The following is a 14,023-nucleotide window of genomic DNA, read 5'->3' on the forward strand; positions in this document are numbered from 1 at the left end:
GTTATACTCATACTTTTATTGAACAGTTAAAATCAACAAAAATGCATAATAACTTTCTTTATATCATAGAAAATAATTCTATGCACTAATATACTATAATAAAATAATGCAATATATAAAACAACAATAGTCTGAATCGTATCTTTTATCACCGTAAAAAATCAACATCTGGTCAAAATACTCTTCTGAATTGCTTTAGGCTATTTATATGGTGGTGTTTCGGTTCAACGGAATACACAAAGCGTCAAGATATAGCAATTTCTAAAATTAACTCATATCCAATATATCCAACCATCAGTTTTCACCCTCAACAAATCCTAACATAAATTTTCCTCGTCTTCTTCATCCACTTGACCTGAGCCTCCATTCGGCATGCTTGGACCAGTGAATTGACTTGCTTGAGCGTTTTCTTTAACCACCGGTTTGGCTAAGGTAAGACTTTGTTCAGGTAAAGGCATATCTCTAGATAGTATCGCATACTCAACGTCCATGTGCTTTATGAACGGATTGTTGAGGGCAGCTTTTGCAGCCTCTGGATCTTCTTCATCATAAGCCTGAAGCAGCATCTCCAAACACTGCACTTCTGGGCCTTCGCAATAATTACCCCATTCCTTAATAAATTAAACAAAGATAACGAAACTAGGTCACATTAAGCTCAATTTCTACTCACCTTGAAAGCTTTTTCAGCTGCTACAATATCCCCCCTGGCAATCTGAACCAAAACTAGAGCAACGGCAAGTCGCCCAGTAGCCTGATAAGCTTCACACTGCTCCCTCAACCCCAATTCCCTTCTGATGGCATCAGCAGCCGCTTCAAACTCCTTCAGTTTCACGTGAATTCTCGCGACCTTGCTCACATATTCAGCAGCCTGTCTAGAATTGTCTTGTACCAAAGCGATATCAGCTGCATGTTTGAATAACTGAAGGGCTTCCGCTGGATACTGAGCCTCTATGATTTTCGCAGCCTTGTCTAAGGAGGAAGATGCTGATTCCCCACTTCCGTGAGTTTGGAACATATTGGCAGCTTTTTCAGCAAGTGCAGGTATGTCTTTCAAGTCTCCAAGTTCCTTGGATACAAGAATCGCTTGGTCTAAGGCCTTAGCAGCGTAAAATATTGACCGGTTTTGCTTGAAGCAATCGGAAGCCTTCAGTAGAGCATTTCTACACTGATCGAAAGCCTTGGCGTTTCTGAAGCAAGTTGCAGCTTTATTGTACTCTTCTGCTGCGTTTTCGTAGTCTGGTCTCCATTTCATCAAGGAGGTTTTCAAGCTTTTCTCGGCATTCTTTATGTGCTCCAAGCCTTCCTCTATCTTTTTCTCACTGTTCATTTTCACTGAACAAAATAGTCGCTCGAGGGTTGTTTATAACAGGGAGTTTCTCACTATATTATCATTTCGTGTCAATTGGCACAATTCTTAGTCAGTTTGATATATTCAAAATGCTGGATTTAGCGATATACCTCAATACTAACGATAATAGTGGTATTTATTTTGAGAATTTATCGATTTCTGGCAATTTCAAGATGTGGAAGTGAAAATATACACCTTCGTAGAAAATTGGATCAATATTTGAAATGAAAATGATCTTGTTGTCAAAAATTTGACAGCTGACACAGATCACAGATATACATACTCAGGGGTGTACAAGACAGAAGGATGCATCGAAAACATCGAAAATTCGATCGATTTTTTAAAAGCTCGTTTTTCGAAATTACGATTTGATTTCTTCGAAATGAAGATTTCGACGTCGCATAGAGTTTTCGTCTATCTATAAGACGTTTGAAAGTTTAAAAATATGAGAAAAAAGAATTTTTTGAAAATATGCATATTGGTTTTTCTTTTCCTTGCTGGTATCATGGATTTGGGAATACTGGTGGTGATTGGCACTTATCAATCCGAGTTTTTCTGGATGTACCTATTGTTTTACAGCATATATTATACGCTAGGTCTCCTAGGTACGGTGCGAGAGAAGTTCTCTTTATTGTACATTTTTGCCGCTTACATAATCGTATATAGATGTATGGACATAGCACTGAGGACAATGGATATAATACAGACAGACATTAAGGACGAGGAAACCGAAAAATCGAATCAAAAAGTCAAAAGAGACATTCTCATCAGGAAAGATGGCAAGTGCTGTATGTTTGGTGACGATTCAGCCCATGAGTACATCATACCAAGCTGCTGCCATGATGATCCCAGGCTCGGAGATCCTATTTCTGAAGCCTGCAAGATAGCAGGATACGGGATTTTCGCCTTTAGGTAAAAAATCGATTCTGACACTAAGTACCAGTAATCAGAGAAATCTGTCATCTCTAGATGATGCGCTTTACTTTTTTGAATGTAAATTTTTCATGGAAAATTTGCAGATGCCAGAAGAGAAGTGAAAGAAAGAAGACAATTTTTAGCGATACTCCAAAGCAAGCTGATGGCTTATCTTTCTTCGCTATGTTCTACTGTGTAAGAACTATTATTGATGTTATCATTTTGTTCTTTGTTTTTTTGTTAGCTTACGTGTTGCAATATAAGAAATGATCCGCAGTGAATTTTCAATCCAAAACACTGTATGACCAAGGGCATCATCTACATGAATAGGTATATTTGAAATCAATAAGAAAAAAAATCAACTAAACTTCTATTGAAACAAGATGATTACACAGATCTAAACAAACTATGCTAGTGGACGTAGGAAAAAATAATAAACAATCTCGACAAAACTCAATATGCTCGCACCCAGAAACAACGCAGTAATGCCACCTGTAGACACTGCAAATCACAGATTTCAAAATCGAAACAACGACTCATATAGTTAATTACCAACCAACAAAATCCAACTGCCCTCTGACAACATTCCTTTTGTACCTCTCACTAGGCAATCGAAGCAAGCTTATCTCTACGACACCAAAGTCCTCCTTGATGCTGCAAACAAAACACCAGACAGTTTCAGCCAACCCACCAACGCTTTTAAATTTCTCACCCATATTTCACATCTTTGACCACTGACATTTCGAATTCGGTACAACTTGGCAGACAATCGCATACCAAACCAGTTCTGTTGGACCAATGAGCCTTCAGCACTATCAGATTGTTGTAGTGCATGTTCAAACAGTACAAACCGTTGATGTCGCAAAAGAGGTGCTTGGCTTGAAGAAGAAGAAAAGGTTTTAGTAGGTCCTTATGTATCGGCAATGTACTTTGCAATGTTTGCTTGAGTTTACAATAATTCGAAAGGGACTAGAACAGATCCCTGTGGGACACCCTTGGTCAAACTTACGGACATTCGGCATCAGATGGTGAACGCAACCGCACATTTCAAGTTGAGCCTTTTTTCTACAATCCACGCAGCATGCGCTGTAGCTGTAGTGGTCGTGGACTTCCAAAGGGCTTTCATAGGTGAATCTGCATTTTCTCTGTTCGATACTGACATCTTTCACCTGAAGACTGAAGTAGTAAAGACTGATAGGGAGACTTTATACCCTTGTTTTACCTCTGGCTGATTCTCAATCTCTCTGATTGAGATGTACCTTTTAGAATGGATGTGTGGACTTATTTGTATGACATCAGTTGTGAAGGTTGTTAGAGTAGGAACTTCTTGTTCTCCCAGAAGGTAAACCTTGATAGGAAAGAATCAACTTATGGTTCAACTAAAAAACGACTTAAACTCACGAAGGCTATCCCCTTGATCTCAAGGTGTAAAGTACAAGGTCCTGTCTTCTTGTTGGATATCATTGGAAATCTAGCAACCTTTTTATTCCTGCAATCAGATCTAGCTGGAATGATCTGTAGGGAAAGTTACTAAAAAAAAAGACCTGGTTTGTATGGAGTTTACACCGAAACACATGCCTACTTCGGTGTCCATAGGATGGAAATAATCGCAACAGTTGAATTCTTGGTCGTTCCATACGCACCTCTGGAACATTTTCGAACAAGGACTCCTAACCTATAATCGAAGAACCTTTGCAGTAAGAAGTGGGGGATGTCAGGACAAAACTATGCTGGGTATATGCCCCTTTGTTATACAGCTAGAAGAGTAGGTATTTCCAGATACTTGCTCAACAATTGATAGGACTGGCTCGAGGCCATTAGGGTCTGGAGGCGGTGATCCTCGACCCATTGTACTTAGTGCTCCCTATCAGTTGTTGAGCAGTGCATTTTCCCAGCAATATCAAGATAACAAACCTCTGCGGAAAAATCAACGAAATCCCGCTTGTCGCAATCTTCGTGCTTCACTGTAGCATTAGGTCCGCACATCTGAAGGGTGTAGAAAGCCAACCCCTTGAAATAAACCAGCTCCTTCACTATCTCGTTGAAGTTGAAATCGTGAGGATTGCCGTAGGTCCTAAAACACGGGAAAAAACCCTCGAACAAACAACGTTTCGGTACATTTAGTGTCATCTTCAGGACAACATTCGATTTTACTCGAAAAAAAGTCTTTTGACCGTTTGAAGGTGTTGTAAAACAGTTTGGTACGAATTACTTGTCAGCAAATTCGCTAATCCTCTCCTGGTTGTCGGTCTCGCACACGGCAATAGAAGGAAAATGCGTATCCCAATCCAGATAGCTAGTTTCAACCACGAAACTTATGGCATTGTTCCTAAAATCGCTCCAAGCGGACAGAATCAACAATATTGAAGCCAACCAACTCAAGACGCAGCAGACTATCCAAAAAATCCTGAAAAAATCGAACGTATTTTCAGCCCTCGAAACACACCCATCTCACCTCTCGGTCCAGTGTCTTTCCCTCTCGAAAATGAAATGTAGGCCGTGGAATGACGTGTTCAGGAAGAAATATCTCAGATACGATAGTTTTTCTTCCATTTTGACCGCTTTTCCGAGGGTTTAGGCTTGAAATGAAAATACGAAACGATGTAATTTCTATTATATAACTGATAGGAGATCTTCGTGAACAAGAATAGTGTCATTATTTGAATTTCTGTGGGGTCTATTGTGTGGGGTTCACATAATTGACAATGGAAGAAGAAAACGTATTGAAAAGTAACAATATGACTGGATTTTCCGGCAAATCATATAATGGAAATTTCCGTGGAAATCGATAATGTTTATTGTCGAACATTTATATCATAGTTGAGTCAACAGTTTTGTAGCATCATGTTCATATAGCCTTTTTATTTTCCTCCCATGTTTCCCTGAAACATCAAAGTAGTTTTCATACTAGTAATCACTTAAGTATGTAATAGCGTGTTTTCGAAAGCCAAAAGTACCTGGTCTTTTAGTTGTTGTGCTTTTCTCTTGGGTAGTTTCTTCCGATTCTGCATCGGTCACTTCAGTGGCTAGAAATCAACGAAAATTACCCAACAGACCTTTTATTTCATCGAACTACTCACGAGCCAAGGTAGTAGATGGGACGTAACTTGGTACCATAACTGGATAGCAAATAAGCTGACAGTTCATGAAGTCCTGATTGTAATTCCTATTCCTCCTATAATTCTGGTTTTTTCTATTGTCTAAAGGCGTTTTGTAATTGTAAATTGTCGGCTTTGCCTGGCCTGGATCAAGTTTGTACTTTCTCCTAAACATATTTCCTGAGAATGGTCGAAAAAATTCAAAGAAAATCTCGAGATTTTAAGCGGAAACTCACTGTAACATCCTGCTAAATACTGTCCGAAATCTCCTTGAGGATAAAACTGATTCTCGCTCAAACCTTGGTCAGCGTTTTCATACGAGGGATAAGAATTCTGATCCCAATTGCCCAGCGGGATGTTGTAACCGCTCGGTATATAGTTCTGGTCCCATCCTGGAGGGTTGTAAATACCCCCCTGGGTGGGTGGGTATTCCTCCCTGTAGTAGGGAGGGTTACAAACGTTCATGCAAACTTTTCTGGCGTTAAGAGAGGCAGTTATATCGTTTTTCTCGACTCCTTTGTGTTTTCTTGAATTTGCAGCGACAACCTCTGAGGTTTTCGCTGTAAGTATGTTTATGAATATGAGTATATTTGGTATGATATGGAAAAAAAAGTGTTTCTTTTGATCTCAAGAATCCACTGTTACAATATTTAAGTATGAGTCGAAGACTCACCCTGTATACAAGGTGAGCCAGAGGTAAGCTGAAATATTCCAAAAATAAAATAGTAGGAAAGCTTAAAGTTAACTTCATATATTATAATAATGCAAAGAAGTTATTTGAAGTCATCATTTTAGTATTCTGTTCTTTTAAAATTTAAAGCAATAATATTTTTTCTCACCGAAATTGTGTATTGAGATCAACGGGATAATGATGGAGAGAATTGTGAACTTGGCCATTGTTAAGAATTATTTGGAATGAACAAACGTATTAGACGATAAACAATGTTTTGAATATTCATCATTTCCCGGTCTAGAAATGTTAAAATCGATTTTAAAATTCGAAGGACCTTGGTTGTAACAAATACTTGGGTCTTATCAACCAAAGGAATGATGAGATATAATTACATATTTCAAACTGAATAATTCGAATTATTCAGATTGAAGAAAGCAAAAACAAATTCATGGTCTTATCTGTAGGATCAGATATCCAATAATTGGTTAATTCTTCTTCGGTCATGATAGGAATTTTTTTGGCTTTTCCTTCTGCTCAGAAAATACAGTTCCAGAGTTCTATAACGAACTCCAGTATCTGGGAGTCCAAAGAATTTTTTACGTTGGCTACTCCTCACAGATTCTGCATGCATCAGTTCTGCTAGACCCATTCTCATCAGATGAGAATGCTCAGAAGTAACATAGTCTTGCTAAAATCCAGAAACTTCTTAGATTTCGCAGTATCAAAGTAAAGTTTTCAAGAACTTTCTGGAGTGTTCCAGTCTTGGACATTCCCCTAGAGTCATTCTCCTTCGGTTCTCTTCCTTCTCCTAAAACTCTTTCTTATAGGTTAATTTTCCTATAGGACAGAAAGGTTCAGGGCCACTGGGTTTGTGCAGTTCACTCCAATCGATTTATTTTGGGGGTTGAAAATTGGATTCGTTGATTTCCCAACGTTGATGTAAATCGATTATTGGCCAGGTAGGTGAAGGAAAACCTTCACGTTATTCAGTTACTAGTTAAATAAAATCACGACCAAATTCTATGAAGAAAAACGAAGATAAAATTCTACATTTCTGTAGCGATCAACAACTATAAACCACGAAAGATATGAGTGCGTTTTTAGACTTAAAGCTGCATTCACAATCAATTCGCGGGCCGAAGTGCACTTCGGCACGAAATTTACCATTCGCAATAATCTTGGAACCAAATACTCAAATGAATCAAAAATGTAACTGATCAAAACATAAGCATCAGCATCATCTATAGCCGGCACGAAATTCCTTGCCGAAGTGATAGTTTGCGACTTGCAAGAAATTTTGTCTTGAATTTCATTGTGAATGGTAACGGAGAACGCCATCTGCTAAGCTTCCGTGCCGAAGTGCACTTCGGCCTGTGAATTGATTGTGAATGTAGCTTAAGTCACACTGTATAATCTCCGGAATCTTGAAAACTCTTATCAGTCATGGATTCCCAGCAATTCCAAATGTAAATTGGCATATTTCTTGTGTTGACGCAAGCGAAAAAATGTTGAAAATATCGGAAAAATGTTAACGACTGCTCCTATAAAAGGCCCTGCATTCGACTCTGGAATATAGGTACCGGTCAGCAGGATGTTCAAACTTGCTGCACTTCTTCTGGTGTTTTATTCCACTGCCACTCAAGGTGAGATTCTGTTTCATTCGAATTTAATTCAGTTAAATTTCATTTTTTATGTTGTCTGATTATGCTCGGTCAAAAATAAAAAGTAACTGGCCGATTTCAATGTCTACAGAGGAAAAATTCTAAAGGCGTCAAGTCTGGGGAGCGTGGTGGCCATTCAATTGGCCCCTGCCTACCAATCCATTTCTCTTGGGAATGATCTCATTGTCATGTATCAAAGTTTACCTCTTTTGACACACTGTTTGTTTATAAACTCTGACTGAAGTCCTACTAAATCGTTTGAGGCCGTTTTTCAGGTGTCCAACTCAAATGGCAACCCGCACCTCCCTCAGGACCCTATCCAGGGTGCTACCGAGTCTGTAATAACGGTAAGTCAATCAATCAATCTGGTATCGATAGCCTCCAATAAATAAAAAAAATTCGAACAGGACAAGGAACACCGACCACTCCAAAACCGATTGGACCAACTGGAGGAAGCTCAGTGACCACGGGTGCTCCAGCATCCAGCGTCAGCAGCTGGTCGACAGGCTGGACCATAACGGAAATCATCACCGGCGGAGGGTCAACTCACAAAGTAACCCTTCCCTCTGTAACCACCGAAAGTCCTTCGTCAACAGAAGGTGGTGCTTCAGGTACCCCATCTACCAGCGCAAATGAAGGTACAACCAGCGAGGAATCCTCGGAAACGGAACCTACCCCCACGACCGAAGACAACGAGGAATCCTCCTCACCTTCGGGATCCACGCCTTCTGAGGAGACAGACGAGACCTCTTCATCTGGTGGCTCTAGCACATCCTCCGGGTCAACTGGAGGAGGTAGCACGTCATCTGGTTCAACACCCGATGGTTCTTCCTCTGGATCAACTGGAGGAGGTAGCACGGCATCTGGTTCAACACCCGACGGTTCTTCATCTGGATCAACTGAAGACGGTTCCGAGACAACTGAACCGACAGAGGAAAGCTCATCGCCAGGTTCCGAAGGTACCTCTGACTCTTCTTCCGGCACTACGGGAGGAAGCGGCTTCACCGGTAGCGGAGGTACCTCCACCGAACCCTCCTCTGGATCAACTGAGGGTGGCCCCAGCTCTGAATCATCTAGCTCCACTTCAGACTCTTCCAGTCCTGGAACGACAGAAGAGGAATCGGAATCTCCCTCAGGTACCCCATGGGAAAGTTCCACCACAGAGGAAGAAGGTTCTTCATCTGGCCTTACAACACCAACAGACGAAAGTTCAGGTAATGATTTAGCTTTGATCGAAGAATTGACCAATCTCAACCTTTGTTTTTTCCAGGAGGCAGCACCAGCTCTCCAATTGGAACATCGACAGAAAGTGAGTATCTTCAGATTGTAAAAAGAAAAGGTTTGTTATGATCCAACTTTTCCGTTTTCAGGTGGTCAATGCATGTGTCCTTGCAGTTGTTCATCAACAGGTGCAGGAGGTGAGTATCAGTCATCCCTTACTACGAGAAATACAAATTGTTGATTATTTTGCCCTTAGGTGCTTTCGCTGATCGAAGAAATAACAGGTATCATCAAGTCAAAACTCACCACGGTCATGAAGGTACGTAAAAATTGAAATAACATGTTCCGGAAGTACCCTTATGAAACTATCCTGGCAGCTAAACATCATGGACACCATGAAAGTAAATCTCATCAGACCAAGCATCATGGCCACGAGGTGAAACAGCTCCAACCCAAACGACATGAAGTTAAGAATCACCATGAGGCTAAACACCACGAGGCCAAACACCACGAGGCCAAACACCACGAGGCTAAACACCACGAGGTTAAACACCACGAGGCCAAACATCATGAAGCCAAGCACCATGAAGTTAAACACCACGACGCTAAACATCATGAAGCTAAGCACCACGAAGCGAAACATCACGAGACGAAGCATAACGCTCACGAAAACAAACATCACGAGACCAAACATCACCAAGAACATCACGAGAATAAACATGCGGTTGCAGGTGATGATTGAAGTTTGACTCAGTTTATCTAATTCTCATAGCTTTTGCCTGGTCGGGCAATTCACATAAATTAATATTTTTCATTTTTCAGCTTAATGTGATACGAGAAGATGGCTTCAGTCAAAACGACCTTAGCTAGTTACTTTGGATAATGAAAGACATTGGTTATGGGACACCAAATGTGTTAGAACTAGGTTTAAGTTTTCAATAAAGATATTTTGTTGTAATAACATTTCATTTTATTGATATAACAAACGCATTGCTTGAAAAAAAACTGAAATACCGACTTTCTAGTCTTTAACATGAAAAATCGTACGACGTATTGAATATGTCGATGATTATGTGGCATCCCTACATTTGAACCACAGAGAAATCTTCGTTTGAGGGGTGCATAGAAACGACGCATGAAACCATAGAGGTAAAGGATGTTCCCAAAGATTATAGAGTACTCTATAATCTTTGGATGTTCCATACATAGAACACCTAATCTGAGACATAGAGTGATCATCCCCCATAGACATAGAGACATGTCTATTCCATTGAACTCTATGGGAACCCATAGAGTTCCCATAGAGTTCAATGGTCTATTCGCATTAAAAAAATGTGAAAGATATCACAGAACGTGATATCACGTCTACAGAAAAGAGACCGCTTCATAGCACTGTCTCTTTCCACAGAGTAGAAACTTTCATGCGGATATTGCTCAGTCCATTCTCTAGGGATTATCCGTCAAAAAAGATGACATTGACTTAACTAACATGATTAATTAATTCTTATCAATCAAATCATAAATTGCTTTCGGGAAATTACCGGCTCAAACAAACGCTGGAAAATGCACCTCTCCTCTCCTCATTCAGTTAGTATGTAAATTGTGACTCATTTGAAATGGATGTGAGAGGTTTCAGAGGAAAACACAAGTTCCTCTCCAATTTCTTCAAATGCGAAGTAGAATATGAAGGTGTAGCGTACCCAACCGCAGAGCACGCTTTTCAAGCAGCAAAGACATTCGATGAAGTAGAAAGGAAAAGAATATTATCCTCTAAGAACCCCGTGACAGCTAAAAGGTTAGGTCGCAAAGTGACCCTCCGACACGACTGGGAGGAGGTTAAGGTCGAGATAATGACGGATATTTTGAGGAGGAAATTCCAGAATCCACACATGAAGGAACAGTTGCTAGAAACTGGAAGCGGTGAAATAATTGAAGAAAACAAGTGGCATGATAAATTTTGGGGGAAATGTATATGCAAACGATGTGGAGGGGTTGGGAAGAATAATTTAGGACTCGTTATACAGAGAATAAGGAGTGAAATTTCGCAAAATGATGAATAAAATATTTTCTATTTTTAGTTGAATGTGTTTAACCTTAAAATCGGAGAACGAAACGAACGTACCTACGCTGTCAAAGAAAAACAATCTACCTCATAGACATAGAGAAAGAACCTTTTTCCATGATTTCGCCACCTGGTGGCTTGAAGACAAACTTGAATCGAAAACCATAGATTTTAAAAATTCTATGGTTACTCCACAGATAACTGTCCTCTAGGGTTACTCCGTAGAGAGTGTCTCTGGGTTACTCTTTTGAATTATCAAGTTTTTGAAATGTGTTTTTAATTCTATGATCATAATAACCTAAAAAAAATTATAAAAGCCAAAGCGATGGAAGTTTTCAAAGATCTACCCTCGAACAAAGATATCACGAACGAAAAAAAAACCCCGATTTCAACAACGACCGGTCAGGTTATCTTAGGAATAACAGGTTTTTCGATAATTAAAACAATTTCCAAAATACCTGTTCGAAATTTTCAGGAGGGATTGCCTTAGGTCTCACACTTGTATCTTCGTCTTTTGTGAGGCCTGCTTTTCGCAAGTATTGTCTCCCTTACATACCAGCGACAGATGAACAGATTAAAAATGTTTTGACAGCCTTGAAAAACAGAAGGGGGCTCTTATTGGACTTGGGTTCGGGAGATGGAAGGATTGTTATAGGTTGGATATTGCCGATTATCATTATTCATGAATTAAGCTCAGTTTTTTACTATACATGCAGAAACAGCAAAGATTGGGTTCACCTCTCATGGTGTTGAATTGAATCCATGGCTTGTTTTATACTCAAAATATGATGCTTGGAGGAAAGGACTGGGCAAAAATACTGGTTTTTACCGGAGAGATTTGTGGAAATACGATGTTTCCAAGTATAACAATATTGTTATTTTTGGGGTAGAACAAATGGTAGGAAATATTGGCCACATACATCACATTTATTCCAAATTGGAGAAAAGGATTCATCTGATTAATTCTTTGTTTCAGATGGAAAATTTAGAAAAAAAACTTATAAAAGAATGCCAGAATGGTAGTTATATAATTGCTTGCCGATTTCCATTGCCTATAAGAAAACCGATAGCTACTATAGGCTGTGGTGTGGATACAGTATGGGTATATACGATTGAAAACAACAAACCATCATGAATATAGTTGAATATTATTTAAAAATGCATTTTTAATCTTCCTTCAATTTTTTTCTTTTATAAATTCCTTATAAAGTCAATAATCTTGTGATCAAAATTGAAACATAAATCACAAGAATTCAAGAACATTACTAGATCAGTAATAAAATAAGTTTATTGCTAATAAATAGTTTTACAATAGAATAGACAAGAACCAAAAAATGACTTTGTTTAAAACATACTGAAAAGTCACCTCCATTTTCAATTTATCAGAAACTAATAAATTTCCACATGAACCCAGTATGAGAATTTGTCAACTTTGGTTTTAAAATACCACCATCTACATAAAACAAGCCTCAATTGATGTGTGTTACATCATTCAGTCTCAATGAAAGATGTATAACAAAATCAAAAAAGTACATAAGGAAACCACTAACCCTAAAATTATAGAATCCCTTCGTTTTCTCAAATTTATACGTTGAATCAGACTATTTATAAGTGGGTATTTGTTCGACATGTCATTAAATCTTGTTTGCAACCTCTTAAATGTCTGTCTTTGGCTCTGAAGATGATCTCTGGTTTCCATTGCTATCGAAATCTGGTCGTTTACTAATCTATCTGAACTAAAATCAAAGGGAAAAGTTAATTAAGTTTCAGAATAATTAATCCTTTCACTTACTTATGGATATGCTGATTCTCTTTCAAATAGATATCCCTCCTATTATTGATTCCTTCTGTTCGAAAATTATCTGAATTCCTATGCAAAAGATCTTCCCTTTCCCTACGACTTTCATGTTGAGAATTTGTTTTTCTATAGTCTTTAGATAGATCAGCCAGTATGTCTCTGTGACGCTGAATAGTGTGTAGCATAGCTGCACCTGACACTGGTTGTTCGGCCATATGTTCGTTGATTTGTGTTAACTGAAATCTCAAATTGTAAAAAGTACAGGAAGGTGAATATTACGTTTATCACCTTCTTGAGAAGCTGCTCGATTTCAAGTGACATTGTTTCAAAGGTATCTTCACCAGAAAGAAGTGGAACTGTGTCAGAAGCATGACTGCTATGTGGAGTCTTCAAACCTGCTCCTAATTTGCTGAATGCCACCAACTTCAAATCGATCTCGTTTTCTAAACTCCTAGCCTGTTTCCTCAGATCTACAAATCCAAATTAGTCATTCGAGTTACGTTATAGAAAACTGTTGGGTATCGAATAAATTCAAAGCGTATATTTACCGTCATAGGTTAGTGCATTAGCCATCTTTGAATGAATCACTACGTAATTGTTTCACCTTTAATTATCAACCATTTATCATAAAATAATGGAAATACGCCTTTGTTTTGCAACACAGATTACAGAGTAGAGTGGTTTTGCAAATATTCATAAACGTCATTTGCGTCAGCTGTATTATTTTAACCTTGAAAGAGATTCATAGAAATTTTGGCACATGGCACTCTATGGGAACCCATAGAGTTTAATGAACACCGATCTCGAAAAAGATTAATTATTTGTTTTCTATGCGACCAGAGCATTGAACTAAAGAAAGTTCTTTAGTTCGATGGACCAGAGATATATCTCTGTTCCGGACATACCCGTTCCACCACAGAACACCAATATACAGTTCCACAGTGTATATTCTTCTGTGATTTTTCTCGATTTGAATTCGTCTTCTTCGCACATCAATGAAAATTTAAATAATCGTCTAAAATAAGATGAATTCTGCTTTTTCATGTAAAAGCAAAGGTAAATCAACTAAATTAACACGAAATACTCGTTCCATCGCAACACGTAGGAATTGATTTGAAAAAGGCATTGTTTAGCAGTTTTCTCTATGAAATTACGGTTTTCGGAGGTGATAACAGGCGAACATGGTTTGAATCCGTGTGGAAATTATCGCGGAAATTCTGATATCCAACTTGAAAGGAAGCGCACGA

At 38.8% G+C, this 14,023-nt stretch overlaps 8 protein-coding genes across 11 annotated transcripts; 4 read left to right on the forward strand and 4 right to left on the reverse strand.

The window, feature by feature from the left end:
- Window position 1: 1 nt before the first annotated feature.
- Window positions 2-1,574, reverse strand: LOC123320038 (gamma-soluble NSF attachment protein-like). The gene is made up of 2 exons (XM_044907183.1): window positions 671-1,574; window positions 2-611 (listed from the first exon to the last, which is right to left on the reverse strand). The coding sequence occupies exons 1-2, from the start codon at window positions 1,325-1,327 to the stop codon at window positions 318-320; spliced, it is 951 nt and encodes a 316-aa protein (XP_044763118.1). The 5' UTR covers window positions 1,328-1,574; the 3' UTR covers window positions 2-317.
- Window positions 1,575-1,736: 162 nt separating this feature from the next.
- On the forward strand, window positions 1,737-2,596 carry LOC123320042. The gene is made up of 2 exons (XM_044907193.1): window positions 1,737-2,260; window positions 2,368-2,596. The coding sequence occupies exons 1-2, from the start codon at window positions 1,794-1,796 to the stop codon at window positions 2,531-2,533; spliced, it is 633 nt and encodes a 210-aa protein (XP_044763128.1). The 5' UTR covers window positions 1,737-1,793; the 3' UTR covers window positions 2,534-2,596.
- A 28-nt stretch (window positions 2,597-2,624) lies between these two features.
- LOC123320036 (sodium channel protein Nach) lies at window positions 2,625-4,854 on the reverse strand. Its single transcript, XM_044907181.1, has 10 exons — window positions 4,719-4,854; window positions 4,476-4,670; window positions 4,178-4,337; window positions 3,808-3,938; window positions 3,665-3,752; window positions 3,486-3,611; window positions 3,273-3,432; window positions 2,976-3,141; window positions 2,820-2,917; window positions 2,625-2,764 (listed from the first exon to the last, which is right to left on the reverse strand). The coding sequence occupies exons 1-10, from the start codon at window positions 4,814-4,816 to the stop codon at window positions 2,670-2,672; spliced, it is 1,317 nt and encodes a 438-aa protein (XP_044763116.1). The 5' UTR covers window positions 4,817-4,854; the 3' UTR covers window positions 2,625-2,669.
- An 11-nt stretch (window positions 4,855-4,865) lies between these two features.
- On the reverse strand, window positions 4,866-6,362 carry LOC123320040. Of its 2 annotated transcripts, none has more exons than XM_044907189.1 (5): window positions 6,201-6,362; window positions 5,598-5,921; window positions 5,344-5,541; window positions 5,222-5,289; window positions 4,866-5,149 (listed from the first exon to the last, which is right to left on the reverse strand). In XM_044907189.1, the coding sequence occupies exons 1-5, from the start codon at window positions 6,256-6,258 to the stop codon at window positions 5,078-5,080; spliced, it is 720 nt and encodes a 239-aa protein (XP_044763124.1). In that variant the 5' UTR covers window positions 6,259-6,362; the 3' UTR covers window positions 4,866-5,077. The 2 variants fall into 2 exon arrangements, with proteins under 2 accessions (XP_044763124.1, XP_044763125.1); XM_044907190.1 differs by having other exon boundaries at window positions 4,866-5,145; window positions 5,221-5,289.
- A 1,161-nt stretch (window positions 6,363-7,523) lies between these two features.
- On the forward strand, window positions 7,524-9,877 carry LOC123320034 (probable GH family 25 lysozyme 3). Of its 2 annotated transcripts, none has more exons than XM_044907178.1 (9): window positions 7,524-7,677; window positions 7,971-8,042; window positions 8,103-8,909; window positions 8,966-9,004; window positions 9,066-9,113; window positions 9,173-9,235; window positions 9,294-9,352; window positions 9,416-9,647; window positions 9,739-9,877. In XM_044907178.1, the coding sequence occupies exons 1-9, from the start codon at window positions 7,626-7,628 to the stop codon at window positions 9,741-9,743; spliced, it is 1,377 nt and encodes a 458-aa protein (XP_044763113.1). In that variant the 5' UTR covers window positions 7,524-7,625; the 3' UTR covers window positions 9,744-9,877. The 2 variants fall into 2 exon arrangements, with proteins under 2 accessions (XP_044763113.1, XP_044763114.1); XM_044907179.1 differs by having other exon boundaries at window positions 9,431-9,647.
- Window positions 9,878-10,532: 655 nt separating this feature from the next.
- Window positions 10,533-10,976, forward strand: LOC123321133 (riboflavin biosynthesis protein VVA0006-like). Its single transcript, XM_044908636.1, has one exon. It carries the CDS (start codon window positions 10,533-10,535, stop codon window positions 10,974-10,976), a length of 444 nt encoding a protein of 147 aa, XP_044764571.1.
- A 269-nt stretch (window positions 10,977-11,245) lies between these two features.
- Window positions 11,246-12,153, forward strand: LOC123320044 (ATP synthase subunit C lysine N-methyltransferase). Its single transcript, XM_044907194.1, has 4 exons — window positions 11,246-11,403; window positions 11,454-11,633; window positions 11,695-11,876; window positions 11,955-12,153. The coding sequence occupies exons 1-4, from the start codon at window positions 11,304-11,306 to the stop codon at window positions 12,111-12,113; spliced, it is 621 nt and encodes a 206-aa protein (XP_044763129.1). The 5' UTR covers window positions 11,246-11,303; the 3' UTR covers window positions 12,114-12,153.
- Window positions 12,154-12,244: 91 nt separating this feature from the next.
- On the reverse strand, window positions 12,245-13,506 carry LOC123320041 (Golgi SNAP receptor complex member 1). Of its 2 annotated transcripts, none has more exons than XM_044907192.1 (5): window positions 13,457-13,506; window positions 13,325-13,426; window positions 13,065-13,246; window positions 12,771-13,012; window positions 12,245-12,714 (listed from the first exon to the last, which is right to left on the reverse strand). In XM_044907192.1, the coding sequence occupies exons 2-5, from the start codon at window positions 13,347-13,349 to the stop codon at window positions 12,477-12,479; spliced, it is 687 nt and encodes a 228-aa protein (XP_044763127.1). In that variant the 5' UTR covers window positions 13,350-13,426; window positions 13,457-13,506; the 3' UTR covers window positions 12,245-12,476. The 2 variants fall into 2 exon arrangements, with proteins under 2 accessions (XP_044763127.1, XP_044763126.1); XM_044907191.1 differs by having other exon boundaries at window positions 13,325-13,435; window positions 13,466-13,495.
- Between the last annotated feature and the right edge of the window lie 517 nt (window positions 13,507-14,023).

This window comes from Coccinella septempunctata, chromosome 9 (genome assembly GCF_907165205.1).
Source record: "Coccinella septempunctata chromosome 9, icCocSept1.1, whole genome shotgun sequence".
NCBI classification, from domain to species: domain Eukaryota; kingdom Metazoa; phylum Arthropoda; class Insecta; order Coleoptera; family Coccinellidae; genus Coccinella; species Coccinella septempunctata.

Excerpts from the sequence above, each read along its gene's own strand:
- LOC123320040 (XM_044907189.1), bottom strand. The coding sequence starts at position 6,258 with ATGGCCAAGTTCACAATTCTCTCCATCATTATCCCGTTGATCTCAATA. Across the intron at positions 5,542-5,597 it reads GTATTTAGCAGGATGTTACA|GAAATATGTTTAGGAGAAAG; the intron begins GTGAGTTTCCGC and ends GACCATTCTCAG. Across the intron at positions 5,150-5,221 it reads GCACAACAACTAAAAGACCA|TCAGGGAAACATGGGAGGAA; the intron begins GGTACTTTTGGC and ends TACTTTGATGTT.
- LOC123320041 (XM_044907192.1), bottom strand. The coding sequence starts at position 13,349 with ATGGCTAATGCACTAACCTATGACG. Across the intron at positions 13,247-13,324 it reads TAATGCACTAACCTATGACG|ATCTGAGGAAACAGGCTAGG; the intron begins GTAAATATACGC and ends TTGGATTTGTAG. Across the intron at positions 13,013-13,064 it reads TCGAGCAGCTTCTCAAGAAG|TTAACACAAATCAACGAACA; the intron begins GTGATAAACGTA and ends TTGAGATTTCAG.
- LOC123320038 (XM_044907183.1), bottom strand. The coding sequence starts at position 1,327 with ATGAACAGTGAGAAAAAGATAGAGGAAGGCTTGGAGCACATAAAGAAT. Across the intron at positions 612-670 it reads CAGCTGAAAAAGCTTTCAAG|GAATGGGGTAATTATTGCGA; the intron begins GTGAGTAGAAAT and ends TAATTTATTAAG.
- LOC123320044 (XM_044907194.1), top strand. The coding sequence starts at position 11,304 with ATGGAAGTTTTCAAAGATCTACCCTCGAACAAAGATATCACGAACGAA. Across the intron at positions 11,634-11,694 it reads AGATGGAAGGATTGTTATAG|AAACAGCAAAGATTGGGTTC; the intron begins GTTGGATATTGC and ends CTATACATGCAG. Across the intron at positions 11,877-11,954 it reads TTTTTGGGGTAGAACAAATG|ATGGAAAATTTAGAAAAAAA; the intron begins GTAGGAAATATT and ends TCTTTGTTTCAG.
- LOC123320034 (XM_044907178.1), top strand. The coding sequence starts at position 7,626 with ATGTTCAAACTTGCTGCACTTCTTCTGGTGTTTTATTCCACTGCCACT. Across the intron at positions 9,005-9,065 it reads AATTGGAACATCGACAGAAA|GTGGTCAATGCATGTGTCCT; the intron begins GTGAGTATCTTC and ends TTCCGTTTTCAG. Across the intron at positions 9,353-9,415 it reads CCAAGCATCATGGCCACGAG|GCCAAACACCACGAGGCCAA; the intron begins GTGAAACAGCTC and ends AAACACCACGAG.
- LOC123320036 (XM_044907181.1), bottom strand. The coding sequence starts at position 4,816 with ATGGAAGAAAAACTATCGTATCTGAGATATTTCTTCCTGAACACGTCA. Across the intron at positions 4,671-4,718 it reads GAAAGACACTGGACCGAGAG|GATTTTTTGGATAGTCTGCT; the intron begins GTGAGATGGGTG and ends CGATTTTTTCAG. Across the intron at positions 3,433-3,485 it reads AGATTGAGAATCAGCCAGAG|GTGAAAGATGTCAGTATCGA; the intron begins GTAAAACAAGGG and ends TTCAGTCTTCAG.
- LOC123321133 (XM_044908636.1), top strand. The coding sequence starts at position 10,533 with ATGGATGTGAGAGGTTTCAGAGGAAAACACAAGTTCCTCTCCAATTTC.
- LOC123320042 (XM_044907193.1), top strand. The coding sequence starts at position 1,794 with ATGAGAAAAAAGAATTTTTTGAAAATATGCATATTGGTTTTTCTTTTC. Across the intron at positions 2,261-2,367 it reads TACGGGATTTTCGCCTTTAG|ATGCCAGAAGAGAAGTGAAA; the intron begins GTAAAAAATCGA and ends GAAAATTTGCAG.